We start from the raw sequence: 20156 nt of genomic DNA, 5'->3' as shown, positions 1-20156 counted from the left end.
GTATGTCTTTTGGGTTTTTTTTTAACATGTTAGAAAAATCTCCTAATCTTTGAATTGGAAATTTCATTTATGACGATGAATTGAGATGGATGGACCAATTAGGATGGAATTGGACGAGAGAGAGGTGGCCTGGGAGGGAGGGATTGGATAAAAAAAATTATAAAATTAAAAGCTTGTGTGTGCTTTTATCTTTTTTATTTGCCAACGTTTCAATAGAATAAACATATTTTGAGATAAATAAGAAAAAAATTTACTATGTAACCTTGTGTGTGATTTTCAGTAACATAATAAAAATGTTTAATATATTTTACTTTTATTATTAAAAAATATTTTAATATTTTAAAATTCAAAATAATAGTGGTTACGAGCCGACTTATGACGAAGCCCATGGGCCCTGTCACCGTGGCTCATGTACGTCATCTTGGGCTAAATCACTTATCATACCGCGAATATTTTATATTTTCTTATTAATTAAACTTAATGGTCTACTCGTTTTATATATTTAGATTAGATTTTTTTTTTCTTTGGCTAATAGTAGATTGGTTGTTTCTTATTTTGATCCTTTTAGTAATAAATTTGACTTTTTTTTGTTTTTTATTAATCACAGAAAATATATTTTATAATATAAAGAGATGTGCTTTGATGTTGAAGAAATAATATTAAAAATATATCACTCAAAGGCAATTAATTTTGTCTTTTGAAAGAATTTAGTTTTTGCATTTGTCACAAACAAAATGTAATTTGTTCCGGTGAAAATTGACACATTTGAGGAATTAGCCAACGTATTCGAAAGAGCGAAAGATAATGATTACAAGTTACTTGTCAAATAAAAATAATATATACCCAATCAAGATAAAGTTGACGCGCATAGAGATAAAAAGTAGATGATATTTAATGATAAAATCATCAAACAAAAAGTATGATCTTTTTTTATCTACATTATCCACTATATGTGTACCGATAACGATTTTATACGTCATATACTTTGTATTTGACTTTTAGTAACAATAACTAATTTTTGAATCGTAATTATTGATATTCTATCATATATTTTGTCATTTGCATGTGTATCGGTGGTAACGATTTTATTCGTCATATACTTTGTATTATTATTTAAAAAGTCGTAAAAAAAAAATGATTTACATCTCATATCCCGTGTGTGTGGTAGCTTATTTGGATTATTTTGCGTTTAGTTGAATTTTATTGTCATGTAATTTTAATATAGGCATTTGTTAATTTATAATCTAAATAAAAATTACAGCATGCCAATTAAAAATTTGGTGATAATAATATGAGCTTGAATATGTGTAAATAAAGCAGATATGAATGTCACATCATGGTGGTGTTACGTAGATGGGGATGATTACAATTTACATGATTAATTTAATGGGTTGAAAGGAAGTTTACAATACAAACGTGTTGAATGCAACGCAGCGCACCACACCACGTGTGCAGTTGCACTTACGCATTGCGATTTACGATTAAATTAATTAAAGGCACCACGCCAGATAAATGTCAATTGTTATTTTGTAATATAAGAACAAAAATAAAAAATAAAAAAAACTAATGCCACGTATGCGTACTTTGCGGCATTTATTTATAATATATATATATTATTTCCAGTTACCGAGGCCGCGGTGGGGTGGTGCCGTGGGATCATCAAATTCATAACCCAAAACAGCTTGACAGGTCATCATCATCATCATCATCATAGGATAGGATATATATGGATCAAATGAAAAGATATTTTTATCCCTTTTTAAACTCCCTTTCTTTCTTTCTTTCCAACATAAAAAGAAAGTAATTATCCATTTTAATTTAATGAAATAATAATAATAAAAATAAAAATTAAATGAAATGAGCACATGGACATGGGCATATAATAATTGAAAAAGCGGAAAAAAAGTGTTTTGGTAAATGGACTTTTTTGCGTCGTCCTGAACGGACTTTGCGTCACTCACTTTCTTTTTTTTTTGGGCCCGAAACGGCGTCGCATGGAGCAGTCGCCCACCCAAATGACCAAATCTTAAAAGACGAGACGAGACCATTATATATATATATATGTATATATCATAACTAGTCGTCTCCTTTCTCTTCTTCCCCACTGCGAAATTCAGTTCCATTTCGTCGCGTCCCGTCCCGTCCCGCCCCGCCCCGTCCGACGTTAGCGAGAGTGGCGACGCAGCGGTACAGACATCTGAACGAACCATATATGTATATATATGTAGTATATAGAGGCAGAGAGAGAGAGAGAGAGGAGTGAGGAGGAGGAAGAAGGGCTTTGGGGGGGTTTTTGGTTTTCTTTCTGGGTCGAGAAAGGGAAAAGAAAATTTGCAGACTGTTTACTTTTCGATCCCTCCCGAACCGACTTGTCCGCTGGTTTTTGTTTCTGTCCCGAATTTTACGCTTCTTTTTGGCTGATATATACGTTGATATATGTTGCTTTTAGATATATTCGAGTGTGTATTTATGCATATTCATGTAATCTCTATGTCTGTCTTTTATACGCATTTTCAAACCGTTTTCTGTGAAACCCTCGACACCATTTGCGCTGTATCTGTTCCTTGTCTAAACCCTTGTCTCTGTAGAATTCAGGTATATATCTGAAACCCTCGCGGGTGCGTTTTAATTTTTCGGAATTCTCTTCTGGTTTGGTAATGTGATTCTTCTCGTATGTTGGCCAATTTTGTAGATATCGTCTTCGCATGGGCGATGCTCCGGCTAGTTCTCAGCCGCCGGACGACGTCGTGCCGGAAGATGGCCCATTTATGGCGCCGAACCCTGATCCTTTGTCGATTCCGGCGGAGAGTTGGGTGGTAGCTGAGAAAGCGACCAGAGAAGTGATTGGCTGCATCCACCCCACTATGGACTCAGACGAGAAGAGGAAGGATGTGATTGAATATGTCCAGAGACTCATCAGATGTTCGCTCGGATGCGAGGTGAATTAAAGTGGCTCACTTGTCCTGGTTAAATAGTTATCTGGTTGATGCTCTGTATTGTGGTTTTCTCTGTGTGCTGTGTGTGTGTGTGTTTAGCAAGCGAAGTAATTGGGGTTTCAATTTTCCTCATTTCGTGTCACCTTGTAGTTTTTTTTGGTTATGTTTAGTTTTCCAGTTTCCTGCAGCTTGTGATTGCCTGTTACTTTCTGTAATTTCACATGCATAGAGGAAGCGTGCTTAGTGTTACATTTCTACAGGAGTTAAATAACTTTATTTGTTTTTGGCTTTGAAGAAAGGGGTAAGTCTGGGAGCCTAGGGATACCAATGTACAAAATGAATAGCCCTAGCCATGGGGGGGCTGGGGCGCAGTTGCATTTCAGTGGCTGACTTCCACTGCAGCCAAGTGCCATCGAAGGACCCCACCTCAAAAGCCCTTCACCCCTTAAACCTGGAATCACCGTGGCAAGGGACCTCCTGGCCCCAAATGGCAGAGCGAGGCTTGTTCTTGGGAATCAAAGTTGCAATTTTCTGGGGGAAAATCAATGGTTCACCACTGTTGGGCTACCAGCCCAGTGGAAAAATAACTGTTTTTGAAAGAACATTGACCTTCATGCCTATTTGTTTGGCCCAACAAATCGGCCAAAGAAATTGGAAGGGATATCTTTATTGTTTTTGAAATGCACGTATGCGATTTTGTTTTAAAGTTGATTAAAGGTGCGTATTGTTAAGTGGAGGCACTACACTCTGGTTTTTGGAGTGTTCCGCACGCATTTGTCCTCTTTAGTGGTGAATTTTAAAGCAGCATTGTTTCTTTGTCGCATAGCGACATTTTCTCACTCATTTTCATCTAATAGTAGTTGACTTTTGTTTATAGCAATTAATTTCTCGGTGAATCTGTTCTTATTTACTCTGGTGATCTTATGAAATTTGCAACAATCTGTTCTCATTTACTCTGGTGATCTTATGAAATTTGCAACAATCTGGATCTTGCTATAACTTCTGGTAGGGACATGACCTGATTCCGAGTCAGCGTCCTAAATTTTATGTTGTGGATAACTACTTAGGAAGCATGGTAAACGATTGTCTTTAGTACATTTTAAAGCATCTTGGCTGGCACTGGCATGAGTGTTAAATACTTGTCACTTCTAGTGTGGGAGGAGCTTAAATTTGTTTTCAATCCTTCTAATCTGGTTTTGAATTATGCTCCTCTTTCCAATTCCCCCTACCTACCTTTTATTTTTCATAAAGCCACTAGGTTTATTACTGATATTCAAATTGTATATGTGTGTGTTTATATAATCATATTCTATTGAAGTGGAAAGCTGTTGCATGAACTGTCAGTTGGTTAATTTTCTTGACTTTTACAGATGTATGCAGAATCATATTCTTTTGAGGTGGATATCTGTAATAAGGCGCTGTTGTTTATGAGCTGTGACATCTTGTAATCCCAAATGATCCTTCCACAATTAAAATTGAGATTCATGTATCTTAGAGTATAATAATTAAACCAAGTGAGTAATGCCATTACCTTGTATCAGTGACGCATCTATAAGTTGAGCTTTACAGATTTCTTTTTGCATATTTGTAGGTTTTCCCATATGGTTCTGTGCCACTGAAGACATACCTTCCTGATGGAGATATTGATCTGACTGCCCTCAGCCGTCTTACTGTTGAGGAAACTTTTGCCCGTGATGCATTTTTTGTTCTACAAGGGGAAGAATGGAATGAAAATGCTGAATATGAAGTGAAGGATACACAATTCATTGATGCTGAGGTTTTCTCTGTTCTGATACTTTGCCACAAAATTTTTCTATGTTAATATTTTTAAAGGGATCGAGTTGCATTGACCATCGAGTAGCACTAGCATGTTTGAATTTTTTTTTATTAGTATATGTGTTCCTAGTTAGTCAGGCCTACCTAGTGGGATTGAGGTTCTTTATTTTTGCTGTTGTGTTCTTTTTTCTAGTTGTCCTTTATTGTAATATCATTCTTATCCTTTTTCATGACTCAAGTAGAATATTCAATACTTGAGATTCTCACTTTGGATGACTTCCTAGAGAAAGGGTTCATGCCTTTCTTATTTTCTTTAAATCACCAGTGAGCAGCTTTTCTTTTTCTGGATTTTTGTGATTGTTTTCCTTGAATGACGCATGATTGTCAATCTTTAGTGGTCTCATTTGGTTATATACTTGGTCACTGTGGTAGTGTGGGAAGAAATCTCCGTACCTTCCAAAACTTATAGTTCTATGATTCTAGTGGAATCTTCTGATGGAGTTGCCTCAATTTTGTTTAATCGTATTAAGTCTGGTTTTGATTCCAATCTTTCATTTGATGTCTGGTAGTACAGACAATGGCATTTAAAAACAGCTCCTATTGGCTGAAATCCAACATTCAGTTGTGCACATAATGGAACCTGAGTCGGGATACACTCTTTAACTCCACATCTCTGGTAGAACTCCTTTTTCCTCACTATATTCTTGTCAGTTTGACATTTTTATCTTCTTTGTTGGCTTCTTAGCATCCTTTACACAGGCTGATACGTGTATTTCTTTCATTTGAAAATACTGAGAAAAATAGCCTTTATTCCAACATCCAGCTGAGCACATGGCAGAAAAGAACTCAGTCTTTGCTTTTTATTTTTAGTTTCGTTTGGGATTGCCTCTATAAGCTTCTGGTTAATATTGTTTTTTTGCTATTGTCGGCAGGTTAAACTTGTGAAGTGCTTGGTGCAGAATATTGTTGTGGATATATCCTTCAATCAGCTAGGAGGCCTTTGTACGCTATGCTTTCTCGAGCAGGTAGGGTCTAAGACTTTCTGTTATGGTATAAAATTAACTGCAATGTGTGGAACCTTGTGTATTAGGGATGCCCTTTTATTTGTGATCATCTCATTTGGTTTATCTAGTTTAACAAATAAAGATAATTTGTTTCTGTATTTGAGCATATTTATATTGCTATATTTATAACTGCTCATAGCATTTATAGAAACAGAGCAATACTGACTTCTTTTCACTTCTAAATTTGCATAGAATTTGAGTTTGATTGACTCAATTTGTTTTCAAAAGTGTTATGTTTTTAAAATTTGTGGTCGTTTTCAGAAGTGTCATGTTTTTAAAATTTGTGGTTCGAAATTGATACCATTACATCTCTTGGCATATTACTGCTGTGGATGAGTTTGTGGGAGCAAGATGAAACATAGGCAAAATGCTAAACAGTTTTTATTAGTCATTGGTTTCTTCAATAGAACCTTGATACAAGTGAATATTCATATTATTGGATTGCATAACTAGTTCAGATTCTGACTACTGTTTTGATTTTCTATATTTCTATTTCTCATGCTTCCTGGCAAGACTTAGCTGATCACAATTTCATTCTGGATTTTGAAATCTCTCTCTCTCCCAGGTTGATCGTCTTTTTGAAAAAGATCATCTATTCAAGCGTAGCATTATTCTGATTAAGGCTTGGTGCTATTATGAAAGCCGTATTCTTGGTGCTCATCATGGTTTAATTTCTACATATGCTTTGGAAACACTGGTCTTATATATTTTCCATCTGTTTCATGCATCGTTAAATGGGCCTCTGGCGGTAACTTCTCCTGTCTGTATAAACTGATTTTATATTGTTCTACATAAAAGCATAACATTTTGACTTGCTATATTTTCTTGTTGTGTTAATAGGTTCTCTACAGATTTTTGGATTACTATAGCAATTTTGATTGGGAAAACTACTGTATTAGTTTGAAAGGTCCTGTTAACAAATCTTCCTTGCCTGATATAGTTGGTATGCCTGGTCCCTTTCTATCTGGAAGCTGGTTGTGCTCTGTTCTCTTTTATATGAATTTAATGTGTTATTCATCTCTCTCTCTCTCTCTCTCTCTCTCATGCAGTTGAGATGCCAGACACAGTGGGGCATGATTCAATGCTTACTGAAGAATTTCTTAGAAACTGCATGGACATGTTCTCAAGTCCATCAAGGGGGCTTGAAACAAACTCACGATCATTCCCCCCAAAGAATTTGAATATTATTGATCCCCTGAAAGAACATAACAACCTTGGGCGGAGTGTCCACAGAGGTATGGAGCATTTGCTTGATTGAAACTTTGTTGTTACTTCTTGTAGCAGAAGTCAAGTTGTTGCTACTGACGATTATGGTTATTTATTGAGACATTACAGTCTGATGGATGGGTGATGATTTTATAATTTTATAAATTGAGTAGGAACTGAAAATCTTGGACTTCAATTTAGCTATTTTCATGTGGACTAATTAAATCATATTGGTTAATCTTCTTCGTCTACTACCCACCAATACAAATGGGGGAAGACCCTTAAGAGTTTCTTTTGTGTCCTGTGAAGCAAAATTTGAAGATGTAAAAAAAAATTTATCACTACCAGTAAGTAAGGACGTTGTGAACCACGAACAGCATTGATGCACTGTAAATGTCAGTACCATTATTTAATCCCCACCTCTATGTTGCATTCGTCTTTGTGCAATAATTTTAAATAGTTTAATTTCTGCTATTTGAAAGGGATAAAACAGGCAAAGGAAGTTTTGTTCTTGATTTGCGAAGTGCTTGCAGAAAAGGATTGTCTATGGATACTCTTTTCTCTTTTAGGATGCCTATATATTCCTTGTTAACAATTGACTGACATTGTTTCCTCTAGGTAATTTTTATCGAATTCGTAGTGCCTTGAAGTATGGGGCTCGGAAGCTTGGTCAGATCCTTCTATTACCAAGAGAAAGAATAGCAGATGAGATTAAGAGGTTCTTTGTGAACACTCTGGAGAGGCATGGATGTAATTCAGGCAGTTTGTCCTTGTCAACTCATTATCTGAACTCATTAGGTCTCGATGTGGGCAGTAACATACAATTCGGAGATAATGATCTAGACCCATACTTGATGAGGGACTATGCTTTCCAGATGGCGTCACAAATGCCCTGCTCTATACCTGATTTCTATGTCCCTGGGTCATCTACGCGTACTGGGAAGCTGGAAAACAGGAAGTTGAGCGAAGTAAACACAGCAAATGTTGATAAGAAAATGCAATCTGACCTGGAGCACGGGGAGTATCTGGGGGCTAGTAATGGAGTTTATTTTGGTTGCAATAATCATGAGAGTTTGAGCTCTATTGGTTCAGGAATCTCAAGTCCGGATGTTCTTTTTCCAGATGATTTGACCCACCTTCATCTTAGGGAAGGGGACTTAGCTGATATTTCTGGAGGCCCCTTGGCAGACCTTGGTGGGGATTACGACAGTCATATAAGGAGTTTGCTATATGGGCAATGGTGCTATGGGTATGCCTCGTCCTCACTTCTGGTCTCTGATCCTCCCTCAACCGCACCTATCCTGCCTAATCCCTCGTTATCAACACCCCTTCTGCCTAATCTTGCCCATTTCCAGAGCCAAAGGCCATGGGGTACCGCTCGTCGACCCATGCCACTGCAGCAGAATGTAAGTTCTCAAATGCAGACAAATATTATGGTCTCGGGACCAATGCAAAGCAAATCTGGTTTATGTAAGGAAGACAGGCGTAGTAGATCGCGGGGAACTGGCACATTCATTCCCAATTCGGTATGTTGTCTCTCTGACATGTAATTTTTATTGAAATAATGTTGAGATCTGCAGACCACCTGTGACTTACACACGATATTTGCAGAATGGTAGTTTGTGCAGTGAGAGCTCCTCCTCCTTACAAGGGAGGGGAAAGGATCGGACACCAGGGAATCACCGTCCGGTCCAGATACTCACTCGTCACATGGGTTCTCCTCCTGCGATGCCTGAGAAGAAGTCCTCGTCGTCATCATCATCATCTGAGGAAGGGAGCCGCGAGATTCCATCTGCACGCTCAGTGGCTCTGCATCCTGGAGAGTCTGGATTATCCCGGAATGTTACCCAGTCCATGTCGGATGTTCCGCGTGCTGCCCGTGCCGGTGCCGGTGCTTCTGCTGGTGCTTCTGCTTCCATTACACCTCAGGAACTTAGGTTTGGATCGTTTGGGCATCCGCCAGAGGAAAGCAGCAGCAGCAGCAGCAGCAGCAGCGCATCTTCTAGGGGTAAGGGATTGAGTCCCAGCGTCGTGACACTGGAAAGGTAGGGGAATGAAATGAAGTTTCTCTCCTTCTGGTTGATACTGATGGACCGTAATGCATTGAAGTTTGTCACTTCTTACCCACTACTGTTGGTGGCCTGTGTTTTCACTTTTCAGGGTTGCAGAGCAGTTGTACCACCTGAAGAACGCAGAGGATTTCCCTCCTTTGAGTTAGCAAGCAAGGATGTTGATGTTGCTGTTGAGTTCGTTTAGATGAAAGAGCAAGACATGACATAGATGCCTGCCATAGTATAGTATAGTATAGTAGAAAGGATAAAATACCAGTAGAGGAGAGAGAAATGCTTTTCTGTTTTGTAGCCTTTTGTTTTCAAACTTATTTAACTGTTGGTGTCGGGTTTGATGTTGTAACCGGACAGTTGGTGTCTGTCTGTATATTCTTATCTCCCTCCCTCCCTCCCTCCCTGTACATTGCCGCCATAGAGCATACAGCGTATAATTACCTGATAGATAATAATATTTACATAGACCTTAGAAGAAGAAGAAAAGAAAAGAGCTTTGACCAATTGATTATTATTGTCTTGTGGTTTGTTACCTTTCTGTCTTAACTGGGATTTCCACTCTCCACTTCAGCTTCCCACATGTTGAGGCATTTTGATTTGTTGTGTAAATGATAATAAAATTATTGATGCATAATTAAAATTGAATGAATTTTCTCTACAAATGATTGATAATTTATATAATTTCTGCAGCGAATTTTTTGTAGTGGGTTAGCTTGTACCAAAATAGAAAACGGATATAATATAAAATAGAAATAAAAAAATTATATTTTAAAAAAAATAGAAATGCATGTAAGTTTTTTAAATATAATTTTTAATATATAAAATTATAAAAAATAATTATTTAATTTAAAAATAAACATAAATTTTATAATAATATATTCAAATCAATATAAACATAAATTCTATTTCTATCAATAAAATTTATTAAATATAATATAATTTATAAAAATTTCTCAATTTTATCATTTTCTTTCGTTATGGTCTCCCGTTAGCATATCTATTAAAGAGTATGATTTCCAACTCTTAAAAAATTTTAATTAAAAAATTCTATCTCTAACAATCTTCATAAACATAAGTCTTAAACTTTAAATCAAAAATATATTTTTTATATTTTTTTTAATATTACGAAACGATTTTAAAATATTTTTAAAATTTAAAAAATAGGTTAAAAAGATTTTCTCGATATTTTGATACAAGAAATGTTTTGAAAATATTGAAATGGTACTCCTAAAATATTTTTGTGCATCATAAATAATGAATAATTGAATATTATTTAATTCAAACCAAATCGTTAAAGGGGATTGAAAAACCACCATTTTTCTTCAATATATAGTTATAGCAATGTTCTATAATTAATGATTTACATAGTTATCTTTTTAAGTTTTTTGGTTTCACATGAGAACTTTTTGGGCGGAGAGGCCCAAAAATGGAGAGAGAGAGAGAGAGAGAGAGAGAGAGAGAGAGAGAGAGAGAGAGAGAGAGAGAGAGAGAGCGCAATTATGAAGTAGTAAAATTTGAAGAGGATTGCTATCAACAAACACCAGTGGTCTAGTGGTAGAATAGTTCCCTGCCACGGTACAGACCCGGGTTCGATTCCCGGCTGGTGCGCATCCCTTGGTGTGTGTGTGGGAGCTGTGACGAAGCATTTGCGCAAACCCGCGATGGTTGGGTCCATCGCAACCGTCTGATCTCGCCAGACGAAATTAGCGCATCCGAGCTCCCCCCCTTTTTCCGTATGTCTATTTTTCATTATTATAAATAAAATAATCGTGTTTTAGTCATTCACCCGTCAGATTTGTGATTTTTCTATCAGCTAATTTAGTTCCTAAGGTGGCAATTGAAATGTTAATTTTGACTTCTCAAATTAAAAAAAAAGATATATATTATATAATAAACTATATACTTGGCATTTTAGTTTGGCACAACCAAACAATAAAAAACCCTCAATCAAACACTAAAACAAATCGTAACAAACAACGAACCATGTTACGTGCATTTCCCATACCATAACAAAGAATAAACTATACATTTGTCACAACCAAACAATAAAAACCACCCCTTAATCAAATCATAACAAACCATAAACTATGTTATATGTATTTCGCATGCTACACCAAATAATAAATTATTTATGAACCAAATATAAATAATAAAATATCCTCAATCAAACATCAATTAAATAATAATATGTTTTTGTTTGTGTATGTATGTGACTAAGAGCAAATAGAACAATACGTTGCGTTGCGTGTGACTTTTGTAATAGTTATCTCTTAACAAATGTATTCAAATAATTAAATTAAAATTTTATTAATTTTTCTATCTAACACAACATATAAAATTCCTTTGAGAATAAGGTGTGCAAACAGCATGGAAAAATACCAAGTTATCTGAATCCATTATTGTTTCCCTTCAAATAAAAAACACTAATTACTTATGGCAAATCAAATCAAAGTTCAAAAAAATAATAAAAAAAAGTTATTTTTTGAACACACAGATTACGTGTTCAAACTCTCAACAGAAAAAAAATTTCAACAATTAGAGGCGTTCTTAAAAATTAAAAAAATGTTAGACCATCCTCACGTTAAGAAAGAGAGGTTAGAGATCGAAATTAGTTACTGAGTTTCCTAATTTATATTTCTTGCTGAAATCATGAAGTCGAGTAACAGGTGACACTCATGAAGATAGGTTAATAAAAAAAAAAATAATTCTTAAGAAAGAGCACAACCCAATAATAAAGATATTCCCAACATTAAAATGGAAATGGAAGTGATGGGATGGGGCCCTTTCAAATCGAATGCATTGTGCATATGATAATCGCGAAGAAAATGAAAAACTTGGGCGAAAGTGGTGGGCGCCCATTGTGGTGGTAGACGTGCACCACTGTTACACCCTATCTCTGCTCTGCTCTGCCCCACCTCAAAATTCCCATTTGACTATGATGATGATGATAAGCCAGAATATAATAATTGAATATATATATATATATTTTAAATTTTATTAATTAATTTATGAATGAGAATTTATTATTATTTTTTAATATCAAATAAATTTAACCAACTCAAAAATCTCAAAACATTTACCAATATTATATTCTAATTTTAAATAAATTTAACAAACACAATAAAAAAATATTTTTGTTTAAAATAATTTCTATATTTTAATTAATAAACATTACCTAATAATTGTATTGTATAAAATAAAACTATGAATGCGGTTTGGGCATAGACTCTTTACTTTACTTCCGCTTCTGTCTCCACAATCAATCTATTTATTATTCTCCCTTTTTTCCTAAACAAACCTCTGATGTCTGGAAGCGATAAGCGGAAGTGGTTCCGCAAAATCATAGCCACATAGTCAGTCGTCTTCAAGTTGGGGCTTCCTTCCGCCCTCCGATCTCCAATGATCTCTCACACCCCACCCCCCACCCCTTCCTTCACATTCACATTCACACTCTACAGTCCTCCACTTACTTTTCCGCACCCGAGAAAAAAATCCTATTTTCCAGGAAAGTCCAATTTATTTCCGTTTGTACCAACGACAAACCTTTCATTCTCAACCCGCTGTCAAATCCAGCCTAACAAATTAACATTACTACTTCTAGTTCTAGCGTTTGCTTTTCCAACCAGATGATTGCAAGCGAGTACGACTTCTCATGCGCGGTGGTGGTGAACTGGACATGGCTTGGATTATTTTCAGGATTGACTATTCCTGGCTGTTCTGGCTCCTCCTCCTCCTCCTCCTCCTCATCGGTGTCTTCTCCTACGACAACCACCACAGAAGGCCTCGGGTTTAATTCACTCCTCAAACCTCTCTCTCCCCCTCTTCACCTCGACTAATTTATAGGTAAAGAACACATAAAATTTACTTGGGGGTACTGTGAAGATGCGCAGAGGCAGGTTAGAGCGCGGTGATGATCCCAAGGTTGATGGCCGTTACGCCGAAACCGATCCTACTGGACGCTATGGTCGGGTAAGATCATATATATGCATATACATATGTTGTTTACTTGCTTGATCTGGATATATTTGCTTTTCAAGTCATGCGTACTGGTTTTGATGGATTTGGCAACTTAATTTGATTTATCTTTTTCATTAAAAAATTTGTGAGTACCACGAAAGAAATTAGATTTGTTCTTTTTATTTTTTTGGGTTTACCTTTACCTAATGGATTAATACTTGATTAAGAGCGACGCTTTACAAAAGTTGTATGCTATATGTATATAATAGATTATTATAATGACACTCTGCGATTTGAATATTTAATTTGTGTTGTTTTAATCTGGTCCCCCAATTATTTTCATGAAAGTAGATTATTTTAATCTACCATGCGGATGTTCGGTTTTCTTGAAAGTAGTTCATATTTCCTTGTATCAACCTTTGGGAAAATTATGTGCTGAGATCTTGCTAAAAAAAAATAGACATAATAATTGTGGTTATTCAAAATGTTTTATTGTCATTGACGTTATTTTTTTGAGTCTTGGAAGTGCACGAATATTTGAAGTAACTGTGTATCTGGAACTGACCTTTCCTGCACATTCTTTGGATCTAAATATATTGCGAATTAGGTTGTTGATTTTCCTGGAGCAACGGTATATATCAACGGGATTGTGTTTGTCATCCCCAGTTTATTTTAATATATGTGTTTGTTTTAAGTTGGTTGAGGAATACCACATGATAGATAGGTAGCACCAACCACAAGGAACGAAAAAAAAAAAAAAAAAAAAAAAAGGCATGATGCATGTGTATATCAAAAAAACCTCTGATTTGGTTAACAACGGATAAAGATTCTTCTATATCTAAATAGAAGAGGTATATCTCATTAGTAGGAATTATTGAGACTTTTAATCTACATAAGGGACCTTTTTGAAAAGTTCAATTTGCAGCTAACACCATATGGCTTCACTTCATCACTCATCACAACACTAGTGGTTATCTATATGCAAGTTCTTGCTTTTCAGTTATGTATTGTTTTGAACCCCACCTACTTATTTCCAGTGGTGATGTCTGGAAAATTCAATTTATATTTGTTAAGAGTATCAGTTGTGATATTAACTAATCGAGCAGTTGAGTTTTGTAATTGGTTATTAGTTACTTGACACTACAATATGCCTTCTATCTCTCCTGGACAGTTTGAAGAAGTTCTTGGAAAAGGGGCAATGAAAACTGTGTACAAGGCTATTGATGAAGTTCTTGGAATGGAAGTGGCATGGAACCAGGTAAAGCTTAATGATTTGCTCCAGTCAGCAGAGGACTTGCAGCGGCTATACTCAGAGGTGCACCTCCTCAGCACCCTCAATCACAACTCTATCATCCGGTTCTACACATCTTGGATTGATGTTAATCAAAGAACCTTCAATTTCATAACTGAAATGTTTACCTCAGGCACTCTCCGAGGGTAATTTCATATTCCCTCTTCTCCTATGCATTCAGAGTTTAGTGGTTACTTGGCTTATTTTTAAAGATTAATCCTACTATTGAATTTTGGAAAAAAAAAAAAAAAATCAAACTGATGCACATATTATTACTAATGGATAATAATGGATGATGGAATTTCATAACATCCTTTGACCCAAAGAAAGGATATGAAAGGAACTATATCCCTCTCGTACACTAATAACTTAATTTGCTACAGAGAAATATTTGTAAAAAAATTACAAGTAAAAATTTACTTTTGATTGTTTCTCTCTTGAAGCGCCAGAACTGAGTAGGTTTCAATTTGTGTGATATTGCAGATACAGGAAAAAGTATAAGCAAATAAACATCCGTGCCATCAAGATCTGGGCCCGTCAAATACTGGCTGGCCTTGTTTACCTGCATGGCCATGATCCCCCTGTTATCCATAGAGACATTAAGTGTGATAACATTTTTGTCAATGGCCATCTTGGGCAAGTGAAGATTGGGGATCTGGGCTTGGCTGCAATTCTACATGGATCTCACACCGCACACAGTGTTATAGGTGCTCATCTCTGGCATTTTCACGTACAGTAAGAAACTCTTTTAGGAACATACATGGGTGGAGCAACTATTTTCTGTCATTCAATTCAATTGTGGTGTTGAATGGATCAAGTTGAGCAAATCTAAGCCTACCCCTATTAGAAAAAGGCTCCAGCCAAATAAAATTATTGTTGCCCATTATAGTTTTTTGTCTCAAACTGATTCACAATGAGGGAAATGGTTTAAAATTGCTTTTTTTTTTACCCTAAGCTATCCAATACAGTAACAACAAATTCTACATTGTTGCATACATAAAAGTTTACCCTGCATAGAATGAAAGAGACCATCAAGCCCAAAAACACTAGCTATTTGAAGATTAGATATTAGTTGTTCAAATGGCAACTTGAACCTTGAATGATCATCAAAATCCAAAACGGTTTTTTTGTTTTATCATAAGCATTTTTAACAACTTGCCATGCTTTAAAATTTTCTTGGTGCCAGGCACACTAGCTCCACCTAGTGGATTAAAGCTTGTGTTGTGATTGTTGTTATTGTTGTTGGTGTCAGGCACACCAGAGTTTATGGCTCCAGAAATGTACGAGGAAAATTACAATGAACTAGTTGACGTTTACTCATTTGGTATGTGTGTTTTGGAGATGCTCACTTCTGAATACCCATATAGTGAGTGCACCAACCCCGCACAAATCTACAAGAAAGTTACAATGGTAAGTTAAGACTAAAATATGAATATTTATATATATATATATATATTACTCAGAATCTGAGCCACACAGGCATTTCTTTATTCAGGGAAAGCTACCAGGGGCGTTTTATAAAGTTGAAGATGTGGAAGCACAAAAATTTATTGCCAAATGCTTGGAACCCGCTTCAAAGAGATTATCAGCAAAGGAGCTATTGCTTGATCCATTTCTTGCACTTGATGAAGGGGGGTTCTTGCCCGTAACAAGAGTTGGACATCAGAAACCATTTCTGAATGATGACATAAAAATTGAGGAACTCCAACTCAGGGAAAATACAAGAAGAACAAAAATGACTATCACAGGGAAGCTAAATCCTGAAGATGACACCATCTTTCTGAAGGTGCAGATAGCTGGTGAAGAGTGTATGATATGATTTTGGAACCTTTTCCTTAATTCCCATTATTTTATTAGTCATAGTTTCACATGCTAATGCTGTAAATGATTTTGATTTATTCAGTTTAGATTCTTATTGGTTGCTCAAATGCTATGGTAAATGGACTGACTGAGAAGCATTTTACAGCCACTCTTTTAAGTCTTTCATTTAAGATATATAGGGCCCTTCTATTTGAGAATTGGGTGCAGCCCATCTGTTTCTGTATGGTTAAGCATTTGTACTCTGCTTTGTGAGCCTGGGCGTGGTCTTATGTGAGGTCTAATAATTGGCTGGCCTTAGAAAATCCATTGGGATCAGAATTGGTTAGTTTTAGTTGAACTTGCTGGAACTATGTGGCTAATCTATTCATATGGTTTTCCTTGTAGGTTCTGTGAGAAATGTGTATTTTCCCTTTGACATTGTAAGTGATACAGCATCAGATGTTGCAACTGAGATGGTGAGGGAGTTGGAAATTACTGACTGGGATCCCTTTGAAATTGCGGAAATGATAGATGCAGAAATATCTGCCATTGTACCACATTGGAAAAAATGGGTCCAGCCACAATCAGATTGCCACCATATACATATTTATAAAGAGGATGGTGATTGCCATCATCATCAGCTATCCTATTCTTCCTCTTGTTCATCGTCCCAAGTGTCACTCTCTGGGTTGATTGCTTCTCATGAGCTGGGTGAAAGATCTCATGGTTGTGATTGGCCACCAGGTACGTGGCTTCTTCTTCTGTTTACTATGCCGCCATTGTCTTGTGATCACAATAATCTCGGCTCTTCACACTCAGAAAAAATGCGGGCAATTTAATCAATAAAAATGTATATACTACTGGTCCATGGTGATCATAATTTATGCAGTAGTGGAGGCACTAACTCCATTGTGTTGGGAACTTGGGACTGATCCCTTGCAAAACCAAAGTGCTTCCATGATTCACATCCACACACCAAGGGTAAAAATGGTGCGAGAAGTTTTGCTTAGTTCATCACAAAACTACATACTTGTGAGACCAATTTCACTGCATGGATAAAAGAATACAAACCTACTTTTTTTGTACAAGCTTGTCTGTATGACACCTTCAACCAACCCTTGGGCAACAAAGTCCAAGAATCTCCATCTTCGTTCTATTTGTTGGAAAACCCTTAAAATCGTATTTCTCTTCTCTCACAGTTCACAACTAGGGTTTATGCTCCTATTTATAGAGAGCAAGACAAAATTGTAGAATATTAGCATAATTTAGTAAACCTACACAATGTTGAATCCCAAGCGAATTCTGGGCTTCACACTCATTCCACGCACATATACAAACCCAAACTATATGGATCATAACTGTGTGACAGATGCCCGGCAATGCCTCACCTTAGCTTGAGTTTTGAAAGCAACCACAAAAATAACAATTGTTGATTCTGCTGGTCATCAAATCTGCTGCACTCAACCATTATGGCTCTTACCTCTTGATGTGCTAGAAGGATCACCATTTTGCTGACCATCATACAGCTGCCTATATTCCAGCATGCTCACAACTAGAAAGAAACAACACACGATGTTAAAAAATCATGGGCACTGCCTTGTGGATTTTGTTCACATCTATAAGGAACTATATTAGTGCATCTTCTTGAATCCTTGATTTTTCATGTTTCTTTTTTTTGTGATTGCGCCCTCTGCAAAGAAGTGCTGTGTTTCAATTTCCGAAGTACATTTACAGAAATAGTTGACAAATGCATAGAAATAATTGGGTTATCAAAAGATAGAGAAATAAATCTGAAGTTATAGAAAATGTCAATTATGATGTAATTGGACACTAATTCCAACCATGGATAGAACCTATGCTGATACCTTTTCGTATTTGCAAAAGAAAGTTTATACTTCCAATCATAATTGGCAGTAGAAATGTCTGTTGCAGATGACTTTTTAGGGGATACAAGTTCTCAGAGTTCTTTTTCATCTGGAAAATATTCCAACTTGAACTACTGTTCTGGTGAAGAACATGATTCGGGTTATAGCCCTAGAAGACAAGACCAGCAGTACTTGATTGCAAATACAAAAAAGTGGACGAGGTTTTGTCCTGAAGAAAACTGCAGCACAAGGCAGTCCCCAGCTACAAATCACCCCAGGGGCATGCAAAATTTTCCTTCTCAAGGACCCTCGACATCTAAGGATGTGTGTCGGATGGACAACCGTAGGTTAACAAGAAACCGATCTCTAGTAGACCTGCACAGCCAGTTGCTGCATCGGTCATTGGTGGAAGAGGTGAACAAGAGACGGCTCTTCAAGACAGCTGGTGCTGTGGAAGATGTTGGGTTTCAGGCACCTTGTGAACTTCCCGGCAAGGTATTGCGACAAATTGGAGGTTCTTATTACATGAAAAATAGAAATTATGGTAAGAGGTAAGGACATAACGGAAGAAGGGCTCAAAATTTGAACACTAAGTTCCATGCATGCTAAAATTCTGGACCTTGTACAGGTTTGTGATGTAGCTATAACAGCGTATAGATTTGTCATAGTAATAAAGTTTTATGGTGGATCATGTCTGAGCGAATGATGATGTTCCACCTTTTCTTAAACATGACTCTGTCTTCCACTTAAATTGTACGATCCACTGTTTCGTGCCTTTGAATAAAGATTACAACTTGCAAGTTGAGGAGACTGCAATATCTTGTGCCCCCCACGGAACTCTGTTTTACAAGTCATTTGGGCTGTTTGAAAGTAACCAGTCCCAATACTCATCAATTGAGTAATCATGGTTGGGGTGCGCAAATAACATAATTGCCAATTGGGCTGCCCTCTCAATCCTTTTGTGGTCCTCCTCTCCCATCCTAAAGCAATTAAACTCAATGGAACTTCTCCTTTTCTGAGTTTCCGTGTGAAGGCTTCTTTATCATTCATACCTTTACAGAGCTTCGAGCCCCACTCAGTCCCCAGCCATTATGTTCTCTCTCTATCTCTCCCTCCCAAGCAATTGAAAGGACTGAAAAGGAAAAGAATATTAACATGAGCTGTAATTTTTTTCCTAATAAAACGTATAGAAGAAGATCATATATTAAAAAAGACATTTTTTGTGGGTGAGATTTTTTATTTATACACAACATTCTTCTTGTTTTTTTTATAAAAAAAGTTGTCTTCACAATTCGAATCGTAATCTTATGATTACTATCAAGATTGAGGAGAAGTATATATAATTTTATATAAAATTTGAGCACGAACTTTCTATTTGTACAGCACTCTTGGGTCCCAATCTATTGCCCGCTTGGTTCATGAAAGGTTTGGAGCGCAGCCAAGCATGTGGATTCCTTCTTGAATTGGGGAAGGATTTGTTGCAAGATAAGAGCTGCGGCCACATGAAGGTGTTGTGTTTGTGGTCCTCTGAGGCCGAGGCATGTGTAGTAGAGCTAATTCTTCTTGCAATTCTCCAAAGGGGGCCTGTGAGGACAGAGGACTGTATATTTCACATGTTGTCTCTGACAGCATCTTCCTAAGAAAGAAAGAAAATCATACATTACAAGCTTCCTGACAACCACGAGAAAACGTACTTACAGATGCTAGAATGGAAGCATTTGACTTGCATTCTCTTGTCTTTCTTCACAAATTGGCCTTTCACCCATTCCCTTTTTCCTCTTGTCTTGGAGATTTAAATTCAATTATGGGACTTTTAAACTTAAGATTAAATTGTTGCAAGCACTATCGTATTTGCATCATATTTCCAAAGTGACTTTAAATTTTATATAATATATATATATATATATATGCCACTTTGCACTTTAGACAAGAAGGCAAACTCAAAGCTGCTCGATACAGAAGTTGTGGACCCTTCAATCTCTAAGCCGCTGGGGTTTACCTCGTTCTTGTGATTTAACTAGTGCTTGAATGAATGTATCCACGCTCATTTCTGTTGTTAGTAACAGAGAAATAAAAGTTCAGAAAGCATACCCGTTTCATTTAAATCATCATCGAAACTATGTAAGTTATCAGGGGAAGTAAAACTCGGGAAATTTCAAAAAGTGGGTTTTGGAAATAGAAAAAGATAAAGAAAAGTT

General features: G+C 36.5%; 2 protein-coding genes and 1 non-coding gene across 5 annotated transcripts; all 3 read left to right on the top strand.

The window, feature by feature from the left end:
- The first annotated feature begins 2081 nt into the window (after positions 1-2081).
- On the top strand, positions 2082-9549 carry LOC127798131 (uncharacterized). 2 transcript variants are annotated; one of them, XM_052331468.1, is made up of 10 exons: positions 2082-2595; positions 2693-2939; positions 4528-4713; positions 5645-5737; positions 6342-6524; positions 6617-6719; positions 6826-7011; positions 7601-8508; positions 8594-9027; positions 9143-9549. In XM_052331468.1, exons 2-10 carry the CDS (start codon positions 2706-2708, stop codon positions 9198-9200), a joined length of 2385 nt encoding a protein of 794 aa, XP_052187428.1. In that variant the 5' UTR covers positions 2082-2595; positions 2693-2705; the 3' UTR covers positions 9201-9549. The 2 variants fall into 2 exon arrangements, with proteins under 2 accessions (XP_052187428.1, XP_052187429.1); XM_052331469.1 differs by having other exon boundaries at positions 2083-2187.
- A 1125-nt stretch (positions 9550-10674) lies between these two features.
- Positions 10675-10765, top strand: LOC127798589 (small nucleolar RNA snoR114). Its single transcript, XR_008022451.1, has one exon. It is a non-coding gene; the product is annotated as a small nucleolar RNA snoR114 (small nucleolar RNA).
- Positions 10766-12482: 1717 nt separating this feature from the next.
- On the top strand, positions 12483-18686 carry LOC127798122 (probable serine/threonine-protein kinase WNK4). Of its 2 annotated transcripts, none has more exons than XM_052331454.1 (7): positions 12483-13014; positions 14174-14317; positions 14777-15000; positions 15546-15703; positions 15789-16101; positions 16499-16837; positions 18026-18686. In XM_052331454.1, exons 2-7 carry the CDS (start codon positions 14271-14273, stop codon positions 18511-18513), a joined length of 1569 nt encoding a protein of 522 aa, XP_052187414.1. In that variant the 5' UTR covers positions 12483-13014; positions 14174-14270; the 3' UTR covers positions 18514-18686. The 2 variants fall into 2 exon arrangements, with proteins under 2 accessions (XP_052187414.1, XP_052187413.1); XM_052331453.1 differs by having other exon boundaries at positions 12493-13014; positions 14174-14439.
- The last annotated feature ends 1470 nt before the right edge of the window (positions 18687-20156 follow it).

This window comes from Diospyros lotus, chromosome 3 (genome assembly GCF_014633365.1).
Source record: "Diospyros lotus cultivar Yz01 chromosome 3, ASM1463336v1, whole genome shotgun sequence".
Classification (NCBI taxonomy): domain Eukaryota; kingdom Viridiplantae; phylum Streptophyta; class Magnoliopsida; order Ericales; family Ebenaceae; genus Diospyros; species Diospyros lotus.
Note: the sequence above shows the minus strand (reverse complement) of the source record. Positions and strands in the feature narration are given on the sequence as shown.